This window comes from Oratosquilla oratoria, chromosome 3 (assembly GCF_046742065.1).
Source record: "Oratosquilla oratoria isolate Oo_2021 chromosome 3, ASM4674206v1, whole genome shotgun sequence".
NCBI lineage: Eukaryota > Metazoa > Arthropoda > Malacostraca > Stomatopoda > Squillidae > Oratosquilla > Oratosquilla oratoria.
This window is the reverse complement of record NC_134779.1, coordinates 41,722,453-41,746,404: the sequence shown is the minus strand read 5'-3', so window position 1 is coordinate 41,746,404 and position 23,952 is coordinate 41,722,453. Positions and strand designations below refer to the sequence as shown.

Sequence of the window (23,952 nt, the reverse complement as noted above, 5' to 3'; positions counted from 1 at the left end):
AATCTCCACCACCCCTTTATCACTTTGAGAAATTACAGAGAAGACAAGAAGATATCCCTTCAGGCCATGTCAATATCTCATTCACACCCACTCTACACTCACACATATCTTTTGCTCTCTCCAGTCCCTGCTTGACCCCTTTGCACTCTAGACCCCCTTCACCCAATCTATCTATACACGTCTTATTTTTGGTCTTATCCTCAAGTTTGCTCCATCCACCTCTGCCTTCCACACTCCTTTTGCTAGTTTTTTTTCACTTGTTCTTTCCACATGCCCAAACCATCCTAATATTCTTTGATCCACTCTGTCTACTAACTCCCTTTTTCACCCCCATTCTCTGCCTGACATTCCCATTACTAACTCTATCCATCTTCTTCAACCCCATCACACTTCTTAAAAACACTCTTCCTTTACATACATATACCAAGGCTTTTTCCCCCTTACAAGGGAGGTAGCCAAATAGGAAAAGGCATAAAATCATTCCCACCCATTCCATCCCTGAAATACACTCCACACCCCTCCACCCTCCCTCCACCACCCCTTGTCCACTGCCCTGGGTCAGAAGCAGTGTCGCAAGACACAGCACATCCACAGCAAGGCCGCTTCATTAAATCAGCGACCCCCCCTCTCCGTCCCCCCATGCATAAAAGGAGAAGACAGGGAGAAATCCCTTCGGGCTGTGTCAAATTTTGCTCACATATACTACCTCACCCCCCATCCCCCCACCCATTCCACCTCATGCCTCACAACATCATCCATATACAACCATTCTCCATTCACCCCTGTCTTCTGTCCTCTCCTGTCCTTCCACCACAGACATTCCCCTCTTCCCCAAAGCCCCCTTCACCCCATCCATCCACTTCATCCTAGGACGTTCCCTCATCTTCACTTCCTCCACATCTGCCTTCCATACCTCCTTTACTAGTCTTTTTTCACTCATTCTTTCCATGTGTCCAAACCATCCTAATACTCTTTCATCAAGCCTATCTCCCAACTCCCTTTCCACCCCCATTCTTCACCTCACCTCCTCATTTCTCACTCTATCTAGCCTAGTAACCCCTATCATACTTCTCAGGCACCTCATCTCAAACACACTCAAACTCCTCCTCTCTTCCTCTCTTATGTTCCATGTTTCTGCCCCATACAGTGCTGTCGGCACAATCACTCCTTCATATAATCTCCTCTTAGCATTCATTCCCAAATGTCTATTTCTCATTACACTTTTTAATCCACCAAGGCATTTACTTGCTTCTCTCAATCTAAATTTTACCTCCACTCCTCCCTTTCCAGGCACATTTGCCCCAGTATCTAAAACTATCCACTTCCTCCAGCCTCTCTCTATCAATACTCATTTCCAATTTGCTGCCATCCTCTCCCCTTGTACATCTCTTCACCTTACTTTTATCCACATTTATCCTCAACTTCCTTCTTTTGCACACCTTCCCAAACTCTATCACTAACTTCCTTAATCACTCCTCTGATCCTCTACAAGTGCAGTGTCATCAGCAAACAACAAATGGCTTATCTCCCACTTTCCTCCATTTTCTTTAACCATCTCCAATCCCTGACCCACCACTCTTGCATTTACCTCTCACACCACCCCATCCATGTATAAATTGAAAAGCCAGGATGACATAACACATCCCTGATGAAGTCCCACCACCTTGAACCACTTATTCTCTCCATTTCTGATTTTAACATGAGATCTATTACTCTTGTAAAAACTCCTGACTGCTCTTAAAAGCTTTCTTCCTATCCCATACATCTGCAATACCTCCCACAGTGCCTTCCTGTCTACCCTGTCATAAGCCTTTTCCAAATCCATAAAAGCCCAAAAAACATCCTTACCTCTTCCTAAAGTTTTCTCACATGTCTGTCTTACCACATAAATCTGATCCATGCAACCCTTACCTGTCCTAAACCCACAATGTTCCTCACCAATTACTCCTTCTGTTTCTCCCCTAATCCTCTCAATAAAGACCCTTCCATAAGCCTTCCCAACTACACTTAATAAACTGATCCCTCTACAACTAATACTCACACTTGTCCCCTTTTCCCTTGAAAAATGGGACTACATGCACTCCTCCAGTCCTCTAGCACTCTACCCTCTCTTAAACAAACATTAAATAACCTCACCAGCCAGTCCACCATCACTGTACCTCCTTTTTTTTAGACATTCTGCATGACACCCATCTGATCCAGGTGCCTTAACTGCTGTCATCATCTTAACAACTACCTTCACTTCATCCTTCCTTATTTCTCCTCCATTTCCCTCACTCTTCACCGTCATTTTTTTTTAGCATTTCCCACTGCAACTACCTTTCCCTCCCTATCCTCCTTCACATTTAGCAACTCCCTAAAATACTCAGCCCACCTTCCTCTCACTGCCTTCTCTTCCATTATCATCTCTCCATCTGCTGCACCTTTTACTTTTTCTTCTCTACTTGATTCACCTCCTCTTCCTCTCTTAATTTCTTTCCAAAACATCTTTTTATTACTTTCAAAATTTTCTGTCATACTCTTTCCCCATTTCACATCTGCTCTCCTCTTTGACTCCTTTATCTTATGCTTTACTTCTCTTCTCTTTGCACCTCTCATAGGGTTCCTTCGTCCTATTTTGTAATCAATCTGCGAAAGCTTGCTTTTCTCTTCTACAACTTCCTTAGTTTCCTCATCCCACCACTCACTACCCTTCCTTCTATTTCCTCCCATCCTCCTTGTGCCACATTTCATCTTTGCACACCTTGTGACTCCCTCCTTGAAACATCCCCATTCCTCCACTCCTAGATTTACTCTATCCTTTACTCCCTCCTACTCCTCTCTCAGCTTCTTCTTGTATGCCTCCTTTTCTTTCTCATTTAAGCAGTTCACTTAAATCACTTCCCTACCTTCTGTCCTTTTCCTCTTTCTCCATCTATCCTCCACTCTCAACTTACCTTCCACCAAAAAAAATATCTGATATTTCCCCACTCTCTCCCCTAAGAAAATGTACATCCTTAACTCTTCCTACTATACTCCTGGTTACCACTATATAGTCCATTAATGGTCTATCTACCACCATTCGATCCACCCCCTCTCCCATGTGTACTTATACTTTACTTTCTTCCTAAACACTGTATTTGCTTTGATCAACTCTCTTTTTAGGCACATCTCCACAATCAACTCTCCACTATGATTTTTTCCTAGAACTCCACATTTACCAACCACTCTGTCTATTAGTTCATTTTCTACCCTAGCATTAGGTCTCCCAATACTGCTACATTGACATTTCTCCCTAATTCCTCTATGCACCCATTTAAATCTATCCAAAAAGCCTCCCTTTCCTCTACACTGTTCTCACTACCAGGCCTATACACACTTACAAAAACCCACATTACCTTTAGAAACTCCCTAATATACTCTGCCCATCTTCCTCTTGCAGCTGTGCATAAATTAAACTGTTTAGATAAGAAAGATAAGAATGGGCAGGGGGGATGGAGGGGGGTGAGGTAGTATGTGTGAGCAAAATTTGACGCAGCCCGAAGGGGTTTCTCCCCGTCATCTCCTTTTATGCATGGGGGGACGGAGAGGGGGGGGTCACCGATTTAATGAAGTGGCCTTGCTGTGGATGTGCTGTGTCTTGCAACACTGCTTCTGACCCAGGGCAGTGGACAAGGTGCAGGGATGACCAGTCATCCAGGAGGTGCTAAGATAAGAGGGAGGGTGGAGGGGTGTGGAGTGTATTCAGGGATTGAATGGATGGGAATGATTTTATGCCTTTTCCTTTTTGGCTACCTCTCTTGTAAGGGGGAAAAAGCCTTGGTATATGTATGTATGTATGTAGATAAGAAAGAAAAGGAGTGCAGGAAGGAGCTGAGAGAAAAATGGGAGGAAGTGAAGGATAGAGTACTAGGAGTGGAGGAATGGGGAGTTTTCAAGGTGCGCAAAGATGATGTGTGGAACATGGAGGATGGAAGGAAACTGAAGGAAGGGTAGTTAGTGGTGGGATGATGAAGCAAAGGTCATAGAAGTGAAGAAACAAGCATTCACAGATTGGTTACAAAAGAGGACGAAAATCAGGTACAAAGAAAAAAGGGAAGAGAAGTAAAGCATAAGATAAAGGAAGCAGAGAGGAGAGCAGTTGTGAGATGAAATAAGATTGTGAAAGAAAATTTTGAAAGTAATAAAAAGATGTTCTGGAAGGAAATTAAGAGAGGAAGAGGAGGCAAATCAAGTAGAGATGATAAGGTAAAAGGTGCAGATGGAGAGATGATAATGGAAGAGGCTTCCTTTACATACATACATATACCAAAGGCTTTTTCCCCCTACACGGGGGGGTAGCCAACAAGAAAAAGGCATAGAAACCACTCCCACCCATTCCATTTCCTATATATTCCACTCCCCTCCACCCTCCTCCCTCCCTCTTATCTTGGCACCTCCTGGATGATGTGTCATCCCTGCATCCTGTCCACTGCCCTGGGTCAGAAGCAGTGTTGCAAGACACAGCACATCCACAGCAAGGCTGCTTCATAAATTTGGCGACCCCCCCCACTCTCCATCCCCTCATGCAGAAAAGGAGAAGACGGGGAGAAATCCCTTTGGGCTGGGTCAAATTTTTTCTCATACATACTTCCTCAGCCCCCATCCCCCACCCACTCCCCCTCATGCATCACAGCAGCATCCATACACAACCCTTCTCCATTCACCCCTATCTTCTGTCCTCTCCCGTCCTTCCTCCACAGACATTCCTCTCTTTTGTAGTGCCCCTTTCACCCCATCCATCCATCTCATCCTAGGATGCCCCCTCATATTCACTCCTTCCACCTCTGCCTTCCACACTTCTTTTACTAATCTTTCTTCATTCATTCTTTCCATGTGTCCAAACCATCCCAATACTCTTTCATCAACCCTATCTCCCAGCTCCCTTTCCACCCCTGTTCTCTTCCTCACCTCCTCATTTCTCACTCTATCTAGCCTAGTAACCCCTATCATACTTCTCAGACATTTCATCTCAAACATGTTCAAACTCATTGTCTCTTCCTCTCTTATGTTCCATGTTTCTGCCCCGTACAGTGCTGTTGGCACAATCACTCCTTCATATAACCTCTTAGCATCCATTCCCAGATGTCTATTTCTCATTACACTTTTTAATCCACCAAGGCATTTACTCGCTTTTCTCAATCTACATTCTACCTCCACCCCACTCCTCCCTTTCCTGCCACATTTGCACCCAAGTATCTAAAACTATCCACTTCCTCCAGTCTTTCACCCTCTATGCTCACTTCCAGCCTGCTGTCACTCTCTCCCCTTGTAGATCTCATCACCTTACTTTTGCCCACATTTATCTTCAGCTTCCTTCTTTCACACACCTTCTCAAACTCTGTCACTAACTTCCTCAATCCCTCCTCTGATCCTGCTTCCTTTACACCTCCCTAAAATTCGAGACTGCCCATTCAGTGCTGAGGGCACTATCACCCTTTCATAGTTTTCTCATTCAAAACAAAAAATTAAAAATATCTTACGATTTCTGTTATGCTTTGGTCTAACCCCATGTCCACTTGCCAAGTTGTTAATGGAAACATGAGAATCAATGCCTCGTGACTTTGATCGAAGATTAGCTGCCATCTGACGGTTACGATCCTTAAGGACAGTTGCTGAAGCCTGTGTAATTACAGAATACAATGTTAGCCTCGACATGTCTAGTTACTGAAATAATTCTGACCAGCATCACTAATCCACAATACATTCTACAGGAACAATATATATGGTAGCTGAAACTAAGTGATATCCATTCCTTCAATAAATATTTGCAGCCCTCCTTCCCAAAAGAAATTTTTATTCTAGTCCAATATATCATCCATGATATAATACTTAATATGTCATAGGTTTTGAGAACTAAAAGAATGTGCAATTCTGAGTAAAAGGTCTTTTATACACATACACATTTATGAAGAGAACCACTGCCCCCTAAGTGAATAAAATCTGGTTCCAAAATCTTTCTTCAATTATTATCATCAGTTTCTGAGTACTTCTTGAGCTACTTTTACAAACCAACTATTTATCTGAAGTACAGCTCCCCTTCCTAAGGTTTCACTGCCAGGATTAAATCCAATTTGAATTTGCAATCTGATGAAAATCCTACCTGTTTCCTGTGGTGAGAGCGGTGATGGTATGAAGGCAAAGCAGCATCCTCTTCTTCAACCATCTCATCATCACTGAAAAAATAAATAAAATACATACATTCATACATATACCAAAAGGCCCTTTCCCCATTATAGGGGGGGGTAGGCATCCATGGCATGCATACACCTTTTGCCCATCCAATACTCCTTTGTTGTCCCTTTTACCTTCTCCTTGTAGATGAAGGGCTATCACCATCCCCAGCAAAGAGTAGTTCATGAATCAACAAATACCCCTTGAGCTATATGGGTTCGAGGCATTCACTGTTCTATTAACCACTTCAGTATGATGATGCCTACGTAGGCATCAAGGCTTGAATGGGTACATGAGGATGTTGGCATCTGAGTCTTGATTATATATATATTTTTTGTAGTTGTGTATAAGTTATCCCCGGATTCTGTGAACTGGTTTGATCACATTTTCTGTGTTTATTATTACTTAGAGAAGAGCACGAGTAATACAGCAGTTAATTTATATTTTGTAATGCAAGTAATGTGATGCAAATCAGATATGGCAGCCGATGCTGTTTGCGAGAATTTGAGTTGTACTGAAGTGGTTAATCATACAAAACCATAGGAACAATTTCTATTTTTTTTTTCCCACCTGTCTACACCACTGTACATCCCAGCACCAGCAATGACTGGTTCAGAAACATTGTCTGAGAGGTTGTCCATGTGTGGTGCAGAGGGTTTCCCCATTCGTTGCACTAAAGCCTCCAGGGCATTTTTCTTTTGCCTCAGTTCCTCCTGCATTGCAATCACTTCTGCTAAACGTTGCTCAGAATCCTCTAGACTTTCTCTGGAGAACATTGCCTGCAAAAACAGAGAACCATACACTATGGAAACTTTGAAATACTCTTGGATACAATTAAAGCCTTGCCTCAATTATCTATTTACACTATATACTAAAACCTTAACTGATATACACATACAATTCTATTTACATCCCTCATAACATATTAGGACAATAAAATAGAACTGAAATAAGATTTTATCTTTCTGAAGCATTTTATACCAAAAATACATCCCCTTTAGACAAAACTTCCTTAAACCCCTTCACTATCATGATGCATGTCCCACATCAGACACCCCATGAGCTGTCTTGCCAGGGAGTCTCAACCTACTTCCTTGTGTACTTTCCTCAGTTCTTTGGCCTTTGGGAGACCACTTCAACACTGAATAAAAACACTACATCCATCACGTACTGCCATTTTTTGGTGTACAATCCCACATAGGGAAATCTGTGGACCAGGATCCAGTGGACTATGTGCATACTTTGTCACAACTCCACTGTCATTCACATTCACCTTATAAACATCAGATTTGAACCAGAATGTTTACAGAGGGCCCTGTATGCAGCGTGATGTTTGCATTTGATGTAGGTGATCTCAGAACTTTCTGTCATCTTTACCTTTTGCTTTCACCTTCTCCTAAGCCATATAATCTGTAATCATCAGGCACCTCAGCCAGTGTAACCTTCTCCTCCCCTACCCCACCCTGAACACTAATCTCATTCCTACCACCCCTTCCTTATTTCCTCCCAAACAATAGCTACAAATATGACATATCCAGCACCTCACATATGACTAGAGGTTAATGTAATAAAAGGCTATCATCAAATAAGTCAGATGACAATATATGTTAAATATTCAAATGTTTATATGTAGGGGCTACTTCCTGACCTGAGGCTGTTTCTTGATTGCTCCTTTCTCTCTCCCACTCTGCCTTCCCTCATTCACCTCGGAAAACACTGTGGTGTTCTTGTTAAGGTGCTGCCTCATAGCACACAATTCCCTTTGCTCCTGAGCACGCAGTTCCTGCTGTCTATGTTGATCATGGGCCAAGCTATAATTGGCAGGAGCTGAGGAGTCACCATGGCTTGTACTTCCCCTGTAGTAGAAAAAAACAACCACTCATGATTATTTCTTGCATAATTTTCTTTTCAACCCTGCAGAGTGAGGTGGCTAGGTATGGAGGCAGACCCTCTTTTATTCTTTCCCTTCTGTTACAGGCATCTTCTTCATTCCTTCCTGCATAAACCATATGAAAACTGCACCTCATACACCTCTCACAGGGATGATCATTGCCTCTGCCTCAGTCCACCATTCTCATGAAATAGATCATCTACACATTCCTCTCCAATTATGCCCCCATATGCATATACATGATTGATTTAGTTTAATGTCACAAAAATTCCCCTATCAGGGGGTTAGGATGGTGCCCCTTACAGGGGGCTTTGTAATGTGGAATTTAATGAACCACAACTTTGATTCAACTTAACACAAGTAGTGACTCCCTAACCTGCTCAGCCAGTGAGCATACATATATACATACCAAAGAGGAAAAAAATCTACAAAACTGTGATCAAAGAATTGAAGTAAGATTTCCTCCATTGAAGAAATTAAATATCACTCAGAATGAAATAGGGAATCAAATATCAAAGCTTGACGTTGACAAGTCACAAGACCCGGACAGTTGCAAACCAGATACTGAAGGAATGTATGGACGAACTAAGAATGTATGGACGAACTAACAGGAAAAATATACAAAATAATTGAATGCTCACTCAAAGAAGGAAAACTACCAGGAGACTGGAAAAATGCCAATATAGTGCCAATATATAAAGAGGGAAATAAGGAAGACCCAACAAATTATAGACCAGTGTCCCTAACAAGTACAATAGTTAAAATTTGTGAGAGAATCAGATAGATGGACATAATATCTGGAGGAGAATAATATACTGAGCCCGAGGCAATTTGGATTCAGACAAGGAAGATCATGTACCACTAATTTAATTTGTTTCTATTCAAGATTGATAGATATATTGCAAGAAAGGGATGGCTGGGCGGACTGTGCCTTCCTAGACTTACAAAAGGTATTTGATGAGTACCACACAGAAAATTGCTATATAAACAGGAAACAATAGTAGGAATACATGGAAAACTATTGAATTGGATGGAGGACTTCCTACATGGAAGAAAAATGAGAGTGGTGCTCAGATAAAGCTAACAGAGCATTGGGTTTCATTGCTAGGACGGTAACGAATAAAAGTGTAGAGGTAATTATTAAACTCTATCTAGTGATAGTTAGACCCATCCTCGACTATGCAGTATAGTTTTGGTCTCCGTCCTACAGAATGGACATCAATTCACTAGAATCAGTACAGAGAAGAATGACCAAAATGATACATGGACTCAGAAATTTGCCTTACGAAGAGAGGGTTAGACACCTTAACTTGCACTCTCTGGAAAGACGCAAAGTGCAGAGTGATCTAATAGAGGCGTTCAAGTGGATCAAAGGCTTTAACAAGGGTGATGCAAACAAGGTCATTATATTAAAACAACAGGGCAGGACTTGCAGTAATGGTTATAAACTGGCCAAATTTAGATTTAAAAAGGAAATAGGCAAGAATTGGTTTACTAATATGGTGGTCGACGAATGGAATAAACTTAGTAACCATGTAGTAAGCACTGAAACTATCAGTTGTTTTAAGAAATGATTAGACAACTTTATGGATGGGGATGACAGATGGTGATGGATACGGAGTTGTCTAGTGTAGGCCTTATGGTCTCTTGTAGTCTCCTTCATTCTTATGTTCTTATGTTCTGAGACAAATATTCAAAATTGGAAGAAATGAGTAGTGGCGTCCCACAGGGGTCAGTACCAGTTCCGATAATGTTTGCTATATACGTAAATGACATGGACTAAGGCACTGAAAGTTACATGAACTGCTTTGCAGATGACGCAAAATTATTAAAGAGAATAAACTCTGAAATAGACTGCGACTCATTACAGAGTGATCTGAACAAAGTCTCTGAATGGAGGAAGAGATGGGAGGTAGAATTCAACATCAAGAAGTGCAGTATAATTTAATTTGGAAAAAGCAAGAAGAGAATATCAAGGCAATATAAAATTGAGTGCATAGAGGATTTAGGGAGAAATGTCAATGTAATAGTACTGGGAGACCTTAATGCTAGGGTAGGAAATGGTCCAATTGATGGAGTGGTTGGGAAATGTGGAGTTCCAGGAAAGAATCGTAGTGGAGAGTTGATGGTGGAAATGTGTCTAGAAAGAGAGTTGATGATAGCAAATACAGTGTTTCGGAAGAAAGTCAAGCATAAGTACATATGGGAGAGGGTGGTGGATGGAAGGGTGGTAGAGCGTTGATGGATTATGTAGTGGTAAACAGGACTATGATAGGAAGAGTTAAGGATGTACATGTGCTAAGGGGAGAGGGTGGGGGAATATCAGATCATTTTTTGTTGGAAGGTAAGTTGAGAGTGGAGGATAGATGAAGAAAGAGGAAAGGGACAAAAGGTAGGGAGGTGCTTAGAGTGAACTCTTTAAATGAAAAGGAAAAGGAGAAGGAGTACAAGAAGAAGCTGAAGGAGGAGTGGGAAGGAGTGAAGGATAGAGTAGAGCTAGGTGTGGAGGAGGAATGGGGATGGTTCAAGGAGGGAGTCACAAAGTGTGCAAGGATGGTGTGTGGAACAAGAAGGACAGGAGGAAATAGAAGGAAGGGAAGTGAGTGGTGGGATGAGGAAACAAAGAAGGTTGTAGAAGAGAAGAAGCGAGCTTTAACAGATTGGTTACAAAATAGGACGAGGGAGTCATATGAGAGGTACAAAGAAAAGAGAAGAGAAGTAAAGCAAAAGGTAAAGGAGGCAAAGAGGAGAGCAGATGTGAAGTGGGGAAAGAGTATGACAGAAAATTTTGAAATTAATAAAAAGATGTTTTGGAAAGAAATTAAGATAGGCAGAGGAGGCGAATCAAGTAGAGAAGAAAAGGTAAAAGGTGCAGATGGAGAGATGATAATGGAAGAGAAGGCAGTAAGGGGAAGATGGGCAGAGTATTTTAGGGAGTTGCTAAATGTGAAGGAGGATAGGGAGGGAAAGATAGTTGCAGTGGGAAATGCTAAGAAAATGAGAGTGATGAGTGAGGAAAATGGAGGAGAAATAGGGAAGGATGAAGTGAAGGCAGTTGTTAAGATGATGAAAGCAAGTAAGGCACCTGGTGTGGATGGATGCCATGCAGAATGACTAAAACAAGGAGGTACAATGATGGTGGACTGGCTGGTGAGGTTATTTAATGTTTGCTGGAGAGAGGGTAGAGTGCCAGAGGACTGGAGGAGTGCCTGTATAGTTCCACTTTACAAGGGAAAAGGGGACAAGTGTGAATGTAGTAGTTTCAGAGGGATTAGCTTGTTAAGTGTAGTTGGGAAGGCTTATGGGAGGATCTTGTTTGAGAGGATTAGGAGAGGAACAGAGGGAGTAATTGGTGAGGAACAGTGTGGATTTAGGACAGGTAGAGGTTGTGTAGATCAGATCTTTGTGGTAAGACAGATATGTGAGAAAGCTATAGGAAAGGGGAAGGATGTTTTTTGGGCTTTTATTGATCTGGAAAAGGCTTATGATAGGGTAGACAGAAAGGCACTGTGGGAGGTTATGCAGATATATGGGATAGGAGGAAAGCTTCTAGGAGCTGTCGAGTTTTTATGAGAGTAGTAGAGCTTGTGTCAGGATTAGAAATAGAGAGAGTGAGTGGTTCGAGGTAAAGGTGGGACTTCGTCAAGGATGCGTTATGTCGCCCTGGCTGTTCAACTTATACATGGATGGGGTAGTGCGAGAGGTAAATGCAAGGGTAGTGGGTCAGGGATTGGAGATGGTTAAAGAAAATGGAGAAAAGTGGGAGGTGAGCCAGCTGTTGTTGGCTGACGACACTGCACTTGTGGCAGGATCGGAGGAGGGACTGAGGAAGTTGGTGACAGAGTTTGGAAGAGTATGTGATAGAAGAAAGCTAAAGATAAATGTGGGTAAAAGTAAGGTGATGAGATGTACAAGGGGTGAAAGTGGCAGTAGACTGGAAGTGAGCATTAACCTCTTCACTCGGGTTCAAAATCTCGCGGGCAGCATTAGCTGTTAGACGTACGATGTGTCGTAATAATACTCGCATCATAAAATATAGTCACCGCTTATATAGATCGTTCTCTCTTTCACCCGTGAATTTTGATAACCATAGAAAATGTGATGAAGACAGTTTAGAGAGTGTGTCATTACGCAGGGGCAACTACAATAAATATAATCAAGACACCGATATGGCAGCCTCGCGTATCCACTTGCTCCTCATGCCGCCTAAGTATGCGGCACCAGATGGAAGGGGTTAAGGGAGAGCGACTGGAGGAAGTGGATAGTTTTGGATACTTGGGTGCAAATGTGGCAGGAAAAGGTGGAGTGAAGGTGGAGGTAGAATGTAGATTGAGAGAAGCGAGTAAATGCCTTGGTGGATTAAAGAGTGTAATGAGGAATAGATTTGGGAATGGATGCTAAGAGGAGACTGTATGAAGGAGTGATTGTGCCAACAGCACTGTATGGGGCAGAAACATGGAACATAATAGAGGAAGAGAGAAGGAGTTTGAATGTGTTTGAGATGAGGTGTCTGAGAAGTATGATGGGGGTTACTAGGCTAGATAGAGTGAGAAATGAGGAGGTGAGGAGGAGAACAGTGGTGGAAAGGGGGTTGGGAGATAGGGTTGATGAAAGAGTATTGGGATGGTTTGTACACATGGAGAGAATGAGTGAAGAAAGACTAGTAAAAGAGGTATGGAAGGCAGATGTGGAGGGAGTGAACATGATGGGACGTCCAAGGATGAGGTGGATGGATGGGGTGAAGAGGGCTTTGGGGAAGAGGGGAATGTCTGTTGAGGAAGGAAGGGAGAGGACAGAAGACAGGGGTGAATGGAGAATGGTTGTATATGGATGATGTTGTGATGAATGAGGTGGAATGGGTGGGGGGATGGGGGGTGAGGTAGTATGTGTGAGCAAAATTTGACACAGCCCGAAGGGATTTCTCCCCGTCTTCTTTTCTGCAAGGAGGGATGGAGAGGGGGGTCACCGATTTAATGAAGCGGCCTTGCTGTGGATGTGCTGTGTCTTGCGACACTGCTTCTGACCCAGGGCAGTGGACAAGGTGCAGGGATGACCCGTCATCCAGGAGGTGCTAAGATAAGAGGGAGGGTGGAGGGGTGTGGAGTGTATTCAGGGATGGAATGGGTGGGAATGATTTTATGCCTTTTCCTTTTTGGCTACCTCCCTTGTAAGGGGGAAAAAGCCTTGGTGTATGCATGTATGTATGTATAAAATTGATGGAAATGAAGTAAAGAAAGTAAATTCTGAAAGGCACCTAGGGGTAATCATCACTAAAGACATGTCGCCAGATAAACATATAAATAAAACAGTCGGAGAAACATACAATTTGTTGAGATCAATAAAGGTGGCCTTTAAATACCTGGATAGGGAAATGATTAAGAAAATATTACAAACATTGATAAGGTCAAAACTGGAATATGCAGTGCTGATATGGTCACCCAGAACAAAAAAGAATATAAGAAAATTAGAAAGGAATACAGAGAGCAACGATGAAGATGGCCCCAACACTTTCAAGCCTGACATATGAACAAAGACTGGCTGAACTGGAATTGCCAACCCTGGAACAAAGAAGAGAACGAGGGGACCTACTAACCATCTACAGAATTATGAAAGGTAAAGAATGCCTTGATAGAGAGGACTTATTAAAGTGGGACAGAGGAAAAACAAGAGGACATGCAATGAAACTCAAAAAGGATAACTACAGAAGAGACCTGAAAAAGAACAGCTTCCCACACAGTGATAGATATATGGAACAAATTGGATGAAAAAATAGTGTGTGCAAACACAATACAAGAATTTAAGAACAAACTTGATCTTGCGAGATACAAAAACAGGTCACCACAAGCATAGCTCCCCTTCCCGTATAATACAACTAGGTAATTACATATACCAACAGCTTTTTCCCCCTTAAAAGAAGGTAGCCCCCCCAAAAAAAATAAATAAATAAATAAAATAAAATAAAAAGGCATAAAAACCACTCCCATCCATTCCATCCCCACATACTCCACTCCCATTCACCACCCTCCCTCCCTCCTATCTTGGCTACTCCTGGATGATGGGTCATCCCTGCATCTCGCCCACTGCCTTGGGTCAGAAGCATTATAGCAAGACACAGCACATCCACAGCAAGGCCGCTTCATTTAATTGGCGACCCCCATCTCCATTGCCTCATGCAGAAAAAGAGAAGTCAGGGAGAAATCCCTTAGGGCTGCATCAAAATATCATTCACACATACTCCCTCACCCCCCATCCCCCACCCACATGTATACTTTCATTTTTTGACAGTCTTACCATAAGCTCTTATAGTTTCATTTACTCCAACCTAGCACACAAACTATACAAGAAAAAGAGAGTATGTACATAATGCTGCTAGCAGTGATGACAAACTAAAATGTACTGTAAGTAAAAACTTATGTTCTATACAGTTTGTTGTTCAGTTCATGAAATGACATTTTTTCTAAATATCATAGTTTCTTGCAAATACTGAACTTTTGCAGAAAATATAATTTCTATCTATCTATTCTACTTTTCTTTTATGCCATGTTTCTCTGAGCAAGGCAACCAAATATCTAATCTATATACCACAGGCATTTTCTACCTTACCAGGGATGTAGCCAAGTGAAAAGGCATATACCCATTACCATCTATTTCAGTCCTACCCACTCCACTCTTACCCAGCACCCTTTCCTCATACTCTCATCTAAATTCCTCATGGATGATGGGTCATCCCTGTATCCTGCCCACTGCCCTGGGTCAGAAGCATTGTAGCTGGACACAGTTATACAGCAACCAAATATAGGAGAGAAAAATTCTTACCCTTTACATTACATTCCTGACACTCCTGCTTTGACAAGAAACATATTACTTCCACAACAGCACTACAACTTTATCAAGGAACAAGTCAATGTTTTAACCTGTACACCTAGGAGGTCTCTTATTCCAACACTCGCCAAATGCCACTTGTACAGACATTTGGGCCCAGGAAATTAACCCATTTCAGGAATTGGCTCAGGACATAAAACACCACCAATTCTCAAAGTGGGTATATGTCCTGGGCCCAAATATCAGCACAAGTGGCGCTTGGTGAGTGTTGAATTAAGAGACCTCCTAAGTGTATAATTTTCTCTAGCTCACTCTGTCACCCAGGCACATTCTAACTGATCTGATATCTAGACCACAAATCTTTATATCGATCCATTTGTTTTTCTTTTCTTTATCAACAAGTCCTACTCAGCCAAGGTGGTGCTCTGCAGAACTTTGTAGAGTGGAATTTAATGAACCATGCTTTTGGTACAACTCATTGGTGGCAGAGTTCAAACTGCCATTACTTTGACCTCCACTGCAAGTTAAAAACACTCTAACCCACTCAGTCCCACTACTACAGATTCATGAATCCTCTGAGGATATCTACTCTCATGCATTCTCAAATTTATCTTCATTTCTAGAACTTCATTCCATCCTATTCATAAACTTTTTGATGACAAAAAATTGGCTAGTTAGCACTGAAATAAATGGCATCTTGTAACTTACACTTTAGAAGCTCTATGATATGGCCTTGGTGGTGACCTTCTCTCCCTTTCTTCAACTTGCTCTTCATCCTGTTGGGTTCATGAGAAAACAAAGAAAATGTAAACTTAAATACAAAGACAAACGGGTGATGCCATGAAGATGACTACTTAATTAGCCACCTGAGGTAGGAGGGAAAAGAATTCTGTCACTATATTCTCATGCATGTTGTAAGAGGTGATTAACAATTTTGGAATGACAGGACTAAAGATCCTCCACTCTGTATTCTTCTCCTATGAAAGATCAAGGCACAACAAGTCCTGAACAACTGTCACTGTTACAATACCAAAGAAAACAGATGGTAATATCAGCAATGATTATTGGCAATATATACATTAAAAGAAATAGAAATAAAAGTTCACAGGACCTCTGCTTCCTCTAGCATAGCCATGTCATCAGCAGAGAGCACCTCATGAATAGGTTTTCCTTCATCACTTGCTTGTTTGATTCGTGCCATGATCTGTTCCATCCTGGCTAACTGACTCTTTGCATGACACAGTTGACTGTAAAAGACAAATATTTACCATAAATCAAAAATATGTTTTGAATTAATGGATAAAGTGAACTTGCTGCTCAAAGATATGCAATGACCACCACAGGGAGGACAGAGAACCTTATTCTACAATGCCAAACACTGAGTCACAAGACCCGGCGTGAATCACGTAGGGGGACAAAATGTACAAAATAGATCGGATGACCGTAATCGACCAGATGTCCGTGATGGGGGAAATGTTAATTTTGATAGGAGAAATGTTAATGAGGCATTGAATGTCAATGAAGGACCAAATAATAATAATATAGAGCAAGGCATAAATAAAAAACAAAATGATAATATAAGACATGATATTGAAACTCAAAATGTGTCAAAAAGAAATAATCAGGAGTTTCTTAAAACTATGTACTTTAATGCTCGTAGTATTAGGAACAAATTTCAAGAAATACAGGCGTATGTCAAAAGCGAAAATCTCGATATGATAGGAATAACTGAGACATGGTTAAATGGTACAGAGTTCGAAGCTGAATTTAATATTGCGGGATTTAAACACTTTCATCAGGATAGAAACCACAAGAAAGGTGGGGGTGTTCTATTGTACGTTAAAAACAATGTTCATGCTTGTGTTTTAGAGAAAGTGAAACAGGATGCATATGACAGTTTGTGGGTTGAGTTAACCCAAACAAATGGACAAAAAATGAATATAGGTGTAATATATAGGCCAAAGACATTATCATTAGCAGACGACAAACTGTTATTTCAAGAACTGTCTAGTTTCTGCAACCGGGATTTATTGATAATGGGTGATTTCAATTTTACTGACATTGATTGGATGACCCTTGAACATGGCCATATAGGTAGTCGCTTGATTGATTTTCTTGGTGACAATTACTTAATTCAGCATGTAAAAGAGCCCACAAGATATGGAAACTTACTCGATTTATTGATCACTAGCCGCGAAAGCATGGCAACTGATGTAGAAGTCGGTGAATCTGTTGCAAATAGCGATCACAACTTAGTCAGATTCAAACTCCTAAACAATTTTAGAATAGATACTTGTGCTTCTAAAATACCCGATTTCAGTAAAGCTCAGTTCATAGAACTACGTCAGGAGCTTCAGCTTACAGATTGGGAGGAAAAATTAAATGAAAGGCCTGTAGATCAGATGTGGGAAATATTTCAAAATACGCTCACTAAGATGATTCAAACTTACATTCCTTTTAAGGACAGACGTCCCCCAAATCAGGCTCGCCCAAAGTGGCTCGACAAAGAAACTGAAAAAAGTATTGCTAAAAAGAGACAGGCTTATAAGAAATATAAGTGCTCGGGTGCATCTAATGACTATGAAAGTTATGTATCAATACAGAGAGATTTAAAAAAGACAATAAGAAAAAGAAAACGACAATACGAAATGAACATCGCTGAGAAATCCAAAGAGAATCCCAAAGAATTCTATAGTTACATTAGAGATAAAAAGGTTGTTAGGAATCACATTGGTCCACTATTATCTGCTGACGGTCAACTTGAATATTCAAATGAAGGAATGTGTAATCTCTTAAACAATTATTTTAGCTCGGTATTCGTAAACGAAACACCTCAAAGTGAATTCCAAACTGAAACCTGTGAAAAGTCTGGGGTAAACTTACTCACTACGGTAAATATAACAAAAGAAACAATTAAAAGGTGTATAGACAAACTCAAAGTTAATAAAACACCAGGGCCTGACGGTTGGCATCCAAGAATCTTAAAGGAAATGAAAAATGAGATTGTTGTTCCATTAGAAATTATTTTCAAGAAATCCATCATATCCGGAGATGTCCCAAGAGAATGGAAGCTAGCTAACGTTACTCCCATATTCAAAAAAGGTGACAAAAAGAAACCAAATAACTATAGGCCTATTAGTTTGACTTCGATCGTAGGAAAAATAATGGAAACTATCATCAGAGATGCTATCGAATATCATTTAGAAAGTAACCGTTTGATAAATGATAGCCAACATGGTTTCAGACGGAAACGTTCTTGCGTGACTAACTTACTCGAATTCTACAACACAGTTGTCTCGAATTATGACAAAAGAAACAATATAGATTTAATATATCTAGACTTTGCAAAAGCTTTTGATACCGTCCCACACGAAAGACTACTTACTAAATTAGCTTTGCATGGAATAAGTGGTAGCCTATTAGGTTGGACTAGTAATTGGTTGAAAGGTCGAAAACAGAGAGTTGTTTTAAATGGAAAAACTTCTGGATGGAAAAGTGTTGCAAGTGGAGTTCCTCAGGGTTCCGTTCTTGGGCCACTTCTATTCATAGTATATATAAATGATATAGACCATGGACTAAAATCTACTGTTTCCAAATTTGCTGATGATACAAAACTGTGCGGAGTGGCAAATGATCACTCAAACCAATTAGATATTCAAGAAGATTTAGATAAATTACAGCAATGGTCTGAAAAGTGGCTAATGAAATTTAACACAAGTAAATGCAAGGTAATGCACATAGGTAAAAATAACAGCAAGTACGATTACAAGTTATTTGGAAATTCGTTAACAAAGTAATCCTTTGTAACACAGTTTGTCTTCGATGAAACGGATTGTGAATCACTGCAGAGAGACCTGAACAAGGTTTGGAAATGGAGTCAGGAGTGGGAAGTAGACTTCAACATTAAGATATATAGCATAACGGAATTTGGAAAGTAAATAAATAAAAATAATAATAATAATATCAGGACAATATAAATTCGGAATTAAGGAATTAAAGGGGGTGGGATCTGAAAAAGACCTGGAAGTAATCATCACAAATGACATGTCCCCTTATAAACATACATATACCAAAGGCTTTTTTTTCCCTTATAAGGGAAGTAGCCAAAAAATAAAGGCATAAAAACCACTCCCACCCATTCCATCACTATCAAACTCCAATCCCCTCCACCCTCTTCCTTACCTTGGCACCTCCTGGATGACAGGACATCCCTGCATCTTGTCCACTGACCTGGGTCAGAGCCAGTGTCGCAAGACACAGCACATCCACAGCAAGGCCGCTTCATTAAATCAGTGAACCCTCTCTCCATCCCCTCATGCAGAAAAGGAGAAAATGTGGAGAAATCCCTTCGGGCTGCGTCAAATTTTGCTCACATATACTACCTCACACCCCATCCCCCCATCCATTTCACCCCATGGATCATAGCATCATCCACATACAACAATTTTCCATTCACCCTATCTTCTGTCCTCTCCTCTCCTTCCTCAACAGACATTCCCCTCTTCCCCAAAGCCCCTTTCACCCCATCCATCCATCTCATCCTAGGTCGCCCCCTAATGTTCACTTCTTCCACAACTACCTTCCATACCTCATTTACTAGTCTTTCTTCACTCATTCTTTCCATGTGTCTAAACCATCCTAATACTCTTTCATCAACCCTATCTCCCAACTCCCTTTCCACCCCCATTCTCCTCCTCACCTCCTCATTTCTCACTCTATCTAGCCTAGTAACCCCTATCCTTCTCAGACACCTCATCTCAAACACATTCAAACTTCTTCTCTCTTCCTCTCTTATGTTCCATGTTTCTGCCCCATACAGTGCTGTCGGCACAATCACTCCTTCATACAATCACCTCTTAGCATCTATTCCCAAATGTCTATTCCTTATTACACTTTTTAATCCACCAAGGCATTTACTTGCTTCTCTCAATCTACATTCTACCTCCATCTCCAGTCCTACCTTTCCTGTCCTGCCACATTCACACCCAAGTATATAAAATTATCCACTTCCTCCAGTCGCTCTCCCTTAATACTCACTTCCAGTCTGCTGCCACTTCACCCCTTGTACATCTCATCACCTTACTTTTACCCACATTTATCTTCAAATTCCTTCTTTTACACACTTTCCCAAATTCTGTTACTTCCTCAATCTCTCCTCTGATCCTGCTACATGCGCAGTGTCTGCAAACAACAGCTGGCTTATCTCCAACTTTTTCCTATTTTCTTTAACCATCTCCAATCCCTGACCTACCACCCTTGCATCTACCTCCCACACCACCCCATCCATGTACAAATTGAAAAGCCAGGGTGACATAACACATCCCTGATAAAGTCCCACCTTTACCTCAAACCACTTGCTCTCTCCATTTCTAATCCTGACACATGCTCTACTACTCTCATAAAAACTCTTGACAGCTCCTAAAAGGCTTTCCTCCTATCCCGTATATCTGTAATACCTCCCACAGTGCCTTCCTGTCTGCCCTGTCATAAGCCTTTTCCAAATATATAAAAGCCCCAAAAACATTGTTACCTTTTCCTATAGCTTTCTCACATATCTGTCTTACCACAAATATCTGATCTACGCAACCCCTACCTGTACTAAACCTACACTGTTACTCACCAATTACTCCCTCTGTTCCTCTCCTAATCCTCTCAATCAAGACCCTTCCATAAGCCTTCCCAACTACACTTAACAAGCTAATCCCTCTGGAACTACTACACTCACACTTGTCCCCTTTTCCCTTGAAAAGCGGAACTATGCTGGCCCCTACAGTCCTCCGGCACTCTACCCTCTCTCCAGCAAACATTAAATAACCTCACCAGCCAGTCCACCATCACTGTACCTCCTTTTTTTAGACATTCTGCATGGCATCCATCCAAACCAGGGTCCTTACCTGCTTTCATTATCTTAACAACTGCCTTTACTTCATCCTTCCTTATTTCTCCTCTATTTTCCTCACTCATCATGGTCATTTTCTTAGTGCTTACCAGTGGAACTACCTTTCCCTCCCTATCCTTCTTCACATTTAGCAACTCCCTAAAATACTTCGCCCATCTTCCTCTTACTGCTTTCTCTTTCATTATCATCTCTCCATCTGCACCTTTTACCTTTTCTTCTCTACTTGATTCGCCTCCTCTTCCTCTCTTAATTTCTTTCCAAAACATCTTTTTATTAATTTCAAAATTTTCTGTCATAATCTTACCCCATTTCATATCTGTTCTCCTCTTTGCCTCCTTTATCTTATGCTTTATTTCTCTTCTCTTTTCTTTGTATCTCTCATATGATTCCCTCATCCTATTCTGTAATCAATCAGTGAAAGCTCGCTTCTTCTCTTCTACATCCTTCTCTCTCTCCCTTTAGAACATGTACATCCTTAACTCTTCCTATTATAGTCCTATCTACCACTACAAAGTCCATTAACACACTATCTACCACCCTTCCACCCATCACCCTCTCCCATGTGTACTTATGCTTGACTTTCTTCTGAAACACTGTATTTGCTATCATCAACTCTCTAGACACATCTCCACCATCAACTCTCCTCTATGATTCTTTCCTGGAACTCCACATTTCCCAACCACTCCATCAATTGTTTCATTTCCTACCCTAGCATTAAGGTCTCCCAATACTACTACACTGAGGTTTCTCCCTAATCCCTCTGAACACTCATTTAAATCTATCCAAAATGCTTCCCTTTCTTCTACACTCTTCTCACTACCAGGCCCATATGCACTTACAAAAACCCACATCTGGTTTCCCAGTTTCACCTTCATCCACATTAACATTGAAGAAACCTCCTTCCACTCCACTACATGTTTACCTATCTCTTCACTTACTAGTATAGCCATACCTTCTCTCTCTTGCCCTCTCTTCACTCCTGAGAACCTTCCAACTATACTCCCAAACTCACATTCACCCCTCCCTCTCAACTTAGTTTCACTCAAAGCCAACACATTCATTTTTCTTCTCACAAACATACTGCCTATCTCTTCCCTTTTACTCTCATCTGTACTACATCCATGCACATTAAAAGACCCATACCTTAGGGTGCTGGTTGGAAAACTCCTAGACCCTCTTATGCCTTTACTTTTTTAAAGAATGTCCCCAGTGGGGCTACAGGGAGAAGTCTGCCTAGTCCTAATCCCTGTCCCGTTTTTCTTGCCTCTTACGATTCAAGTGAGATGACTTGGTAGGAGCATTCTATCCCCCACCACAGGGTAGGCAAAAAAGGAAATCAATATTCAGAGAAATGGTACAGGACAGTAACAAGGGGTTGGGGGACAGCATAACAGATGGTTGCAGTATAATAAAGTAGCACCATTTCTCTATGAATAGATATTTCCTCTATCACAGATAAAATGATGTGTGGCTCTGGTCTGTAGGGGCACCCCATATAGACCCTAAAGTATCAACTACATGCTACTTTGCCACAATAACATGCAACAAATACCCCAGATGGGGATAAACAGATAAATAAAATTGTTGGAGAATCTTACAACTTGGTAAGATCAATAAAAGTGGCTAGACTGGAGTATGCTATGACACTATGGTCACTCAGTACCAAAGGGAATATAAAGAAAATTTAAAGAATCCAGAGAACAACTACAAAGATGGTCCCAGCACTTTCAAACCTGCCATATGAGAAACTGTCAAAATTGAATTTATCAACTCTGGAACAATGAAAAGAAAGAGGTGACCTACTGACCATCCACAGAATCATGAAAGGCATGGAAGTCCTTGATAGAAGAGACCTAAAAAAAAAAAAAGTTTTCCATACAGAGCAGTGGATGTCTGGAACAAACTGGACAAAACAATAATGTGTAAAAACTATACATGAATTTTAAAGCAAACTAAACACTACAAGATACAAAGATGAGACACCACAAGCATAGCTCCCCTTCTCGTAAGATAAAACAAGGTAAATACAACTACTAAATGAGTGACTTATGGGATCCATGGGTCTCCTCCAAGAGAGACCTATGGCAATACATTGATTTAGTTTAGCATTGCAAATTGACCCTGTTGGGAGGCTAGGACAGTGCCCCTTACAGAGGACTTTGTAGCATGGAATCTAATCATGTCCTAGGTCCAACTTGCTGGTGACATGGTTCAATCTGTCTCCACCTCAACCTCCACTGCAAGCAGTGACACTCACTCTCCAAGTGAGCATCTGATTCAGTGATTGGATAGTAAGAATTGTGAAAATGAGGTTGAAAATGGATGTAGAGAGAGCTGTTAGACAGTGTAGATCTATAAGTTCCAAGGTAGTTTGGGCATATGAAAAGATAAGAAAAGGCTAGCAAAGTGAGTAAAGAATGTAAGAGGATGGACCAAACCTGAAAGAAAGATAAAAAATGAGGTGGATGACTGGATTAAAGGGGGTCCTTGAAATCATAATAGTAGTTTCCTGAATTTTCAGTTACTGGAAATCTACATCCTCACAGCAGAAAACTATACAAAACAGAAGGTATGAACAGTGTTGAAGAAATTCAGTTTACAACATTGGTGACATGGCAACAATGACAGGCACCTGCATGATGGACATCAGAAAGAGTCATTTCCCGGTCTTCAAAACCTGTCAACATCCTTCCCTCCATCTGGAGGTACAGTGAGACCTCTCATTAACGGACGTTAATTAGCTGTGTTTGAGGTGTTTTCGCTACGTTTTCGGTGTTTTGGAGTGGTTTTTGGGTGGCATAGTGATTGCACTCGCTAAACAACAGCACCAAAAACACCAAAAACACAGCAAAAACAGCACAAACACAGCTAATTAATGTCCTTTTATGAGAGGTCTCACTGTACAGCCCTATGGGTTTGACAATTGGTCTTCAGACTTGGCCCAGGATTTCCCTCAATCAGTTGCTATATCTCCCCTACCTTTTCACAAAAGAAAAGCAAACAACCAGCAACTGCTCCCCTCCTACAAACTAGTGGCATAGAAATAGCCCCACACTAATGCAACATAGACATCAGTCTAAAATTTATTTCCCAAGAATTCCATGGGAGGACCTGACAGCTACTGACAGCTGCTGATGAACTGTGGGTT

The 23,952-nt window shown here is 41.2% G+C and overlaps 1 protein-coding gene across 17 annotated transcripts in view; it reads right to left on the bottom strand.

The window, feature by feature from the left end:
• The window catches only part of LOC143022115 (uncharacterized), a 285,895-nt gene that overhangs the window by 167,393 nt on the left and 94,550 nt on the right, over nucleotides 1-23,952 (bottom strand). For all 17 annotated transcript variants that reach the window (XR_012966036.1, XM_076180165.1, XM_076180152.1 and 14 more), the window contains 6 exons: nucleotides 16,017-16,152; nucleotides 15,614-15,681; nucleotides 7,841-8,048; nucleotides 6,763-6,971; nucleotides 6,122-6,194; nucleotides 5,502-5,640 (listed from right to left, as the gene is read on the bottom strand). Coding sequence is in view for 16 of the 17 variants with exons in the window: in XM_076180165.1 (XP_076036280.1) it covers nucleotides 5,502-5,640; nucleotides 6,122-6,194; nucleotides 6,763-6,971; nucleotides 7,841-8,048; nucleotides 15,614-15,681; nucleotides 16,017-16,152 (833 nt within the window). In the remaining variant the exon portion in view is untranslated. The remainder of the gene's footprint in view (nucleotides 1-5,501; nucleotides 5,641-6,121; nucleotides 6,195-6,762; nucleotides 6,972-7,840; nucleotides 8,049-15,613; nucleotides 15,682-16,016; nucleotides 16,153-23,952) is intronic.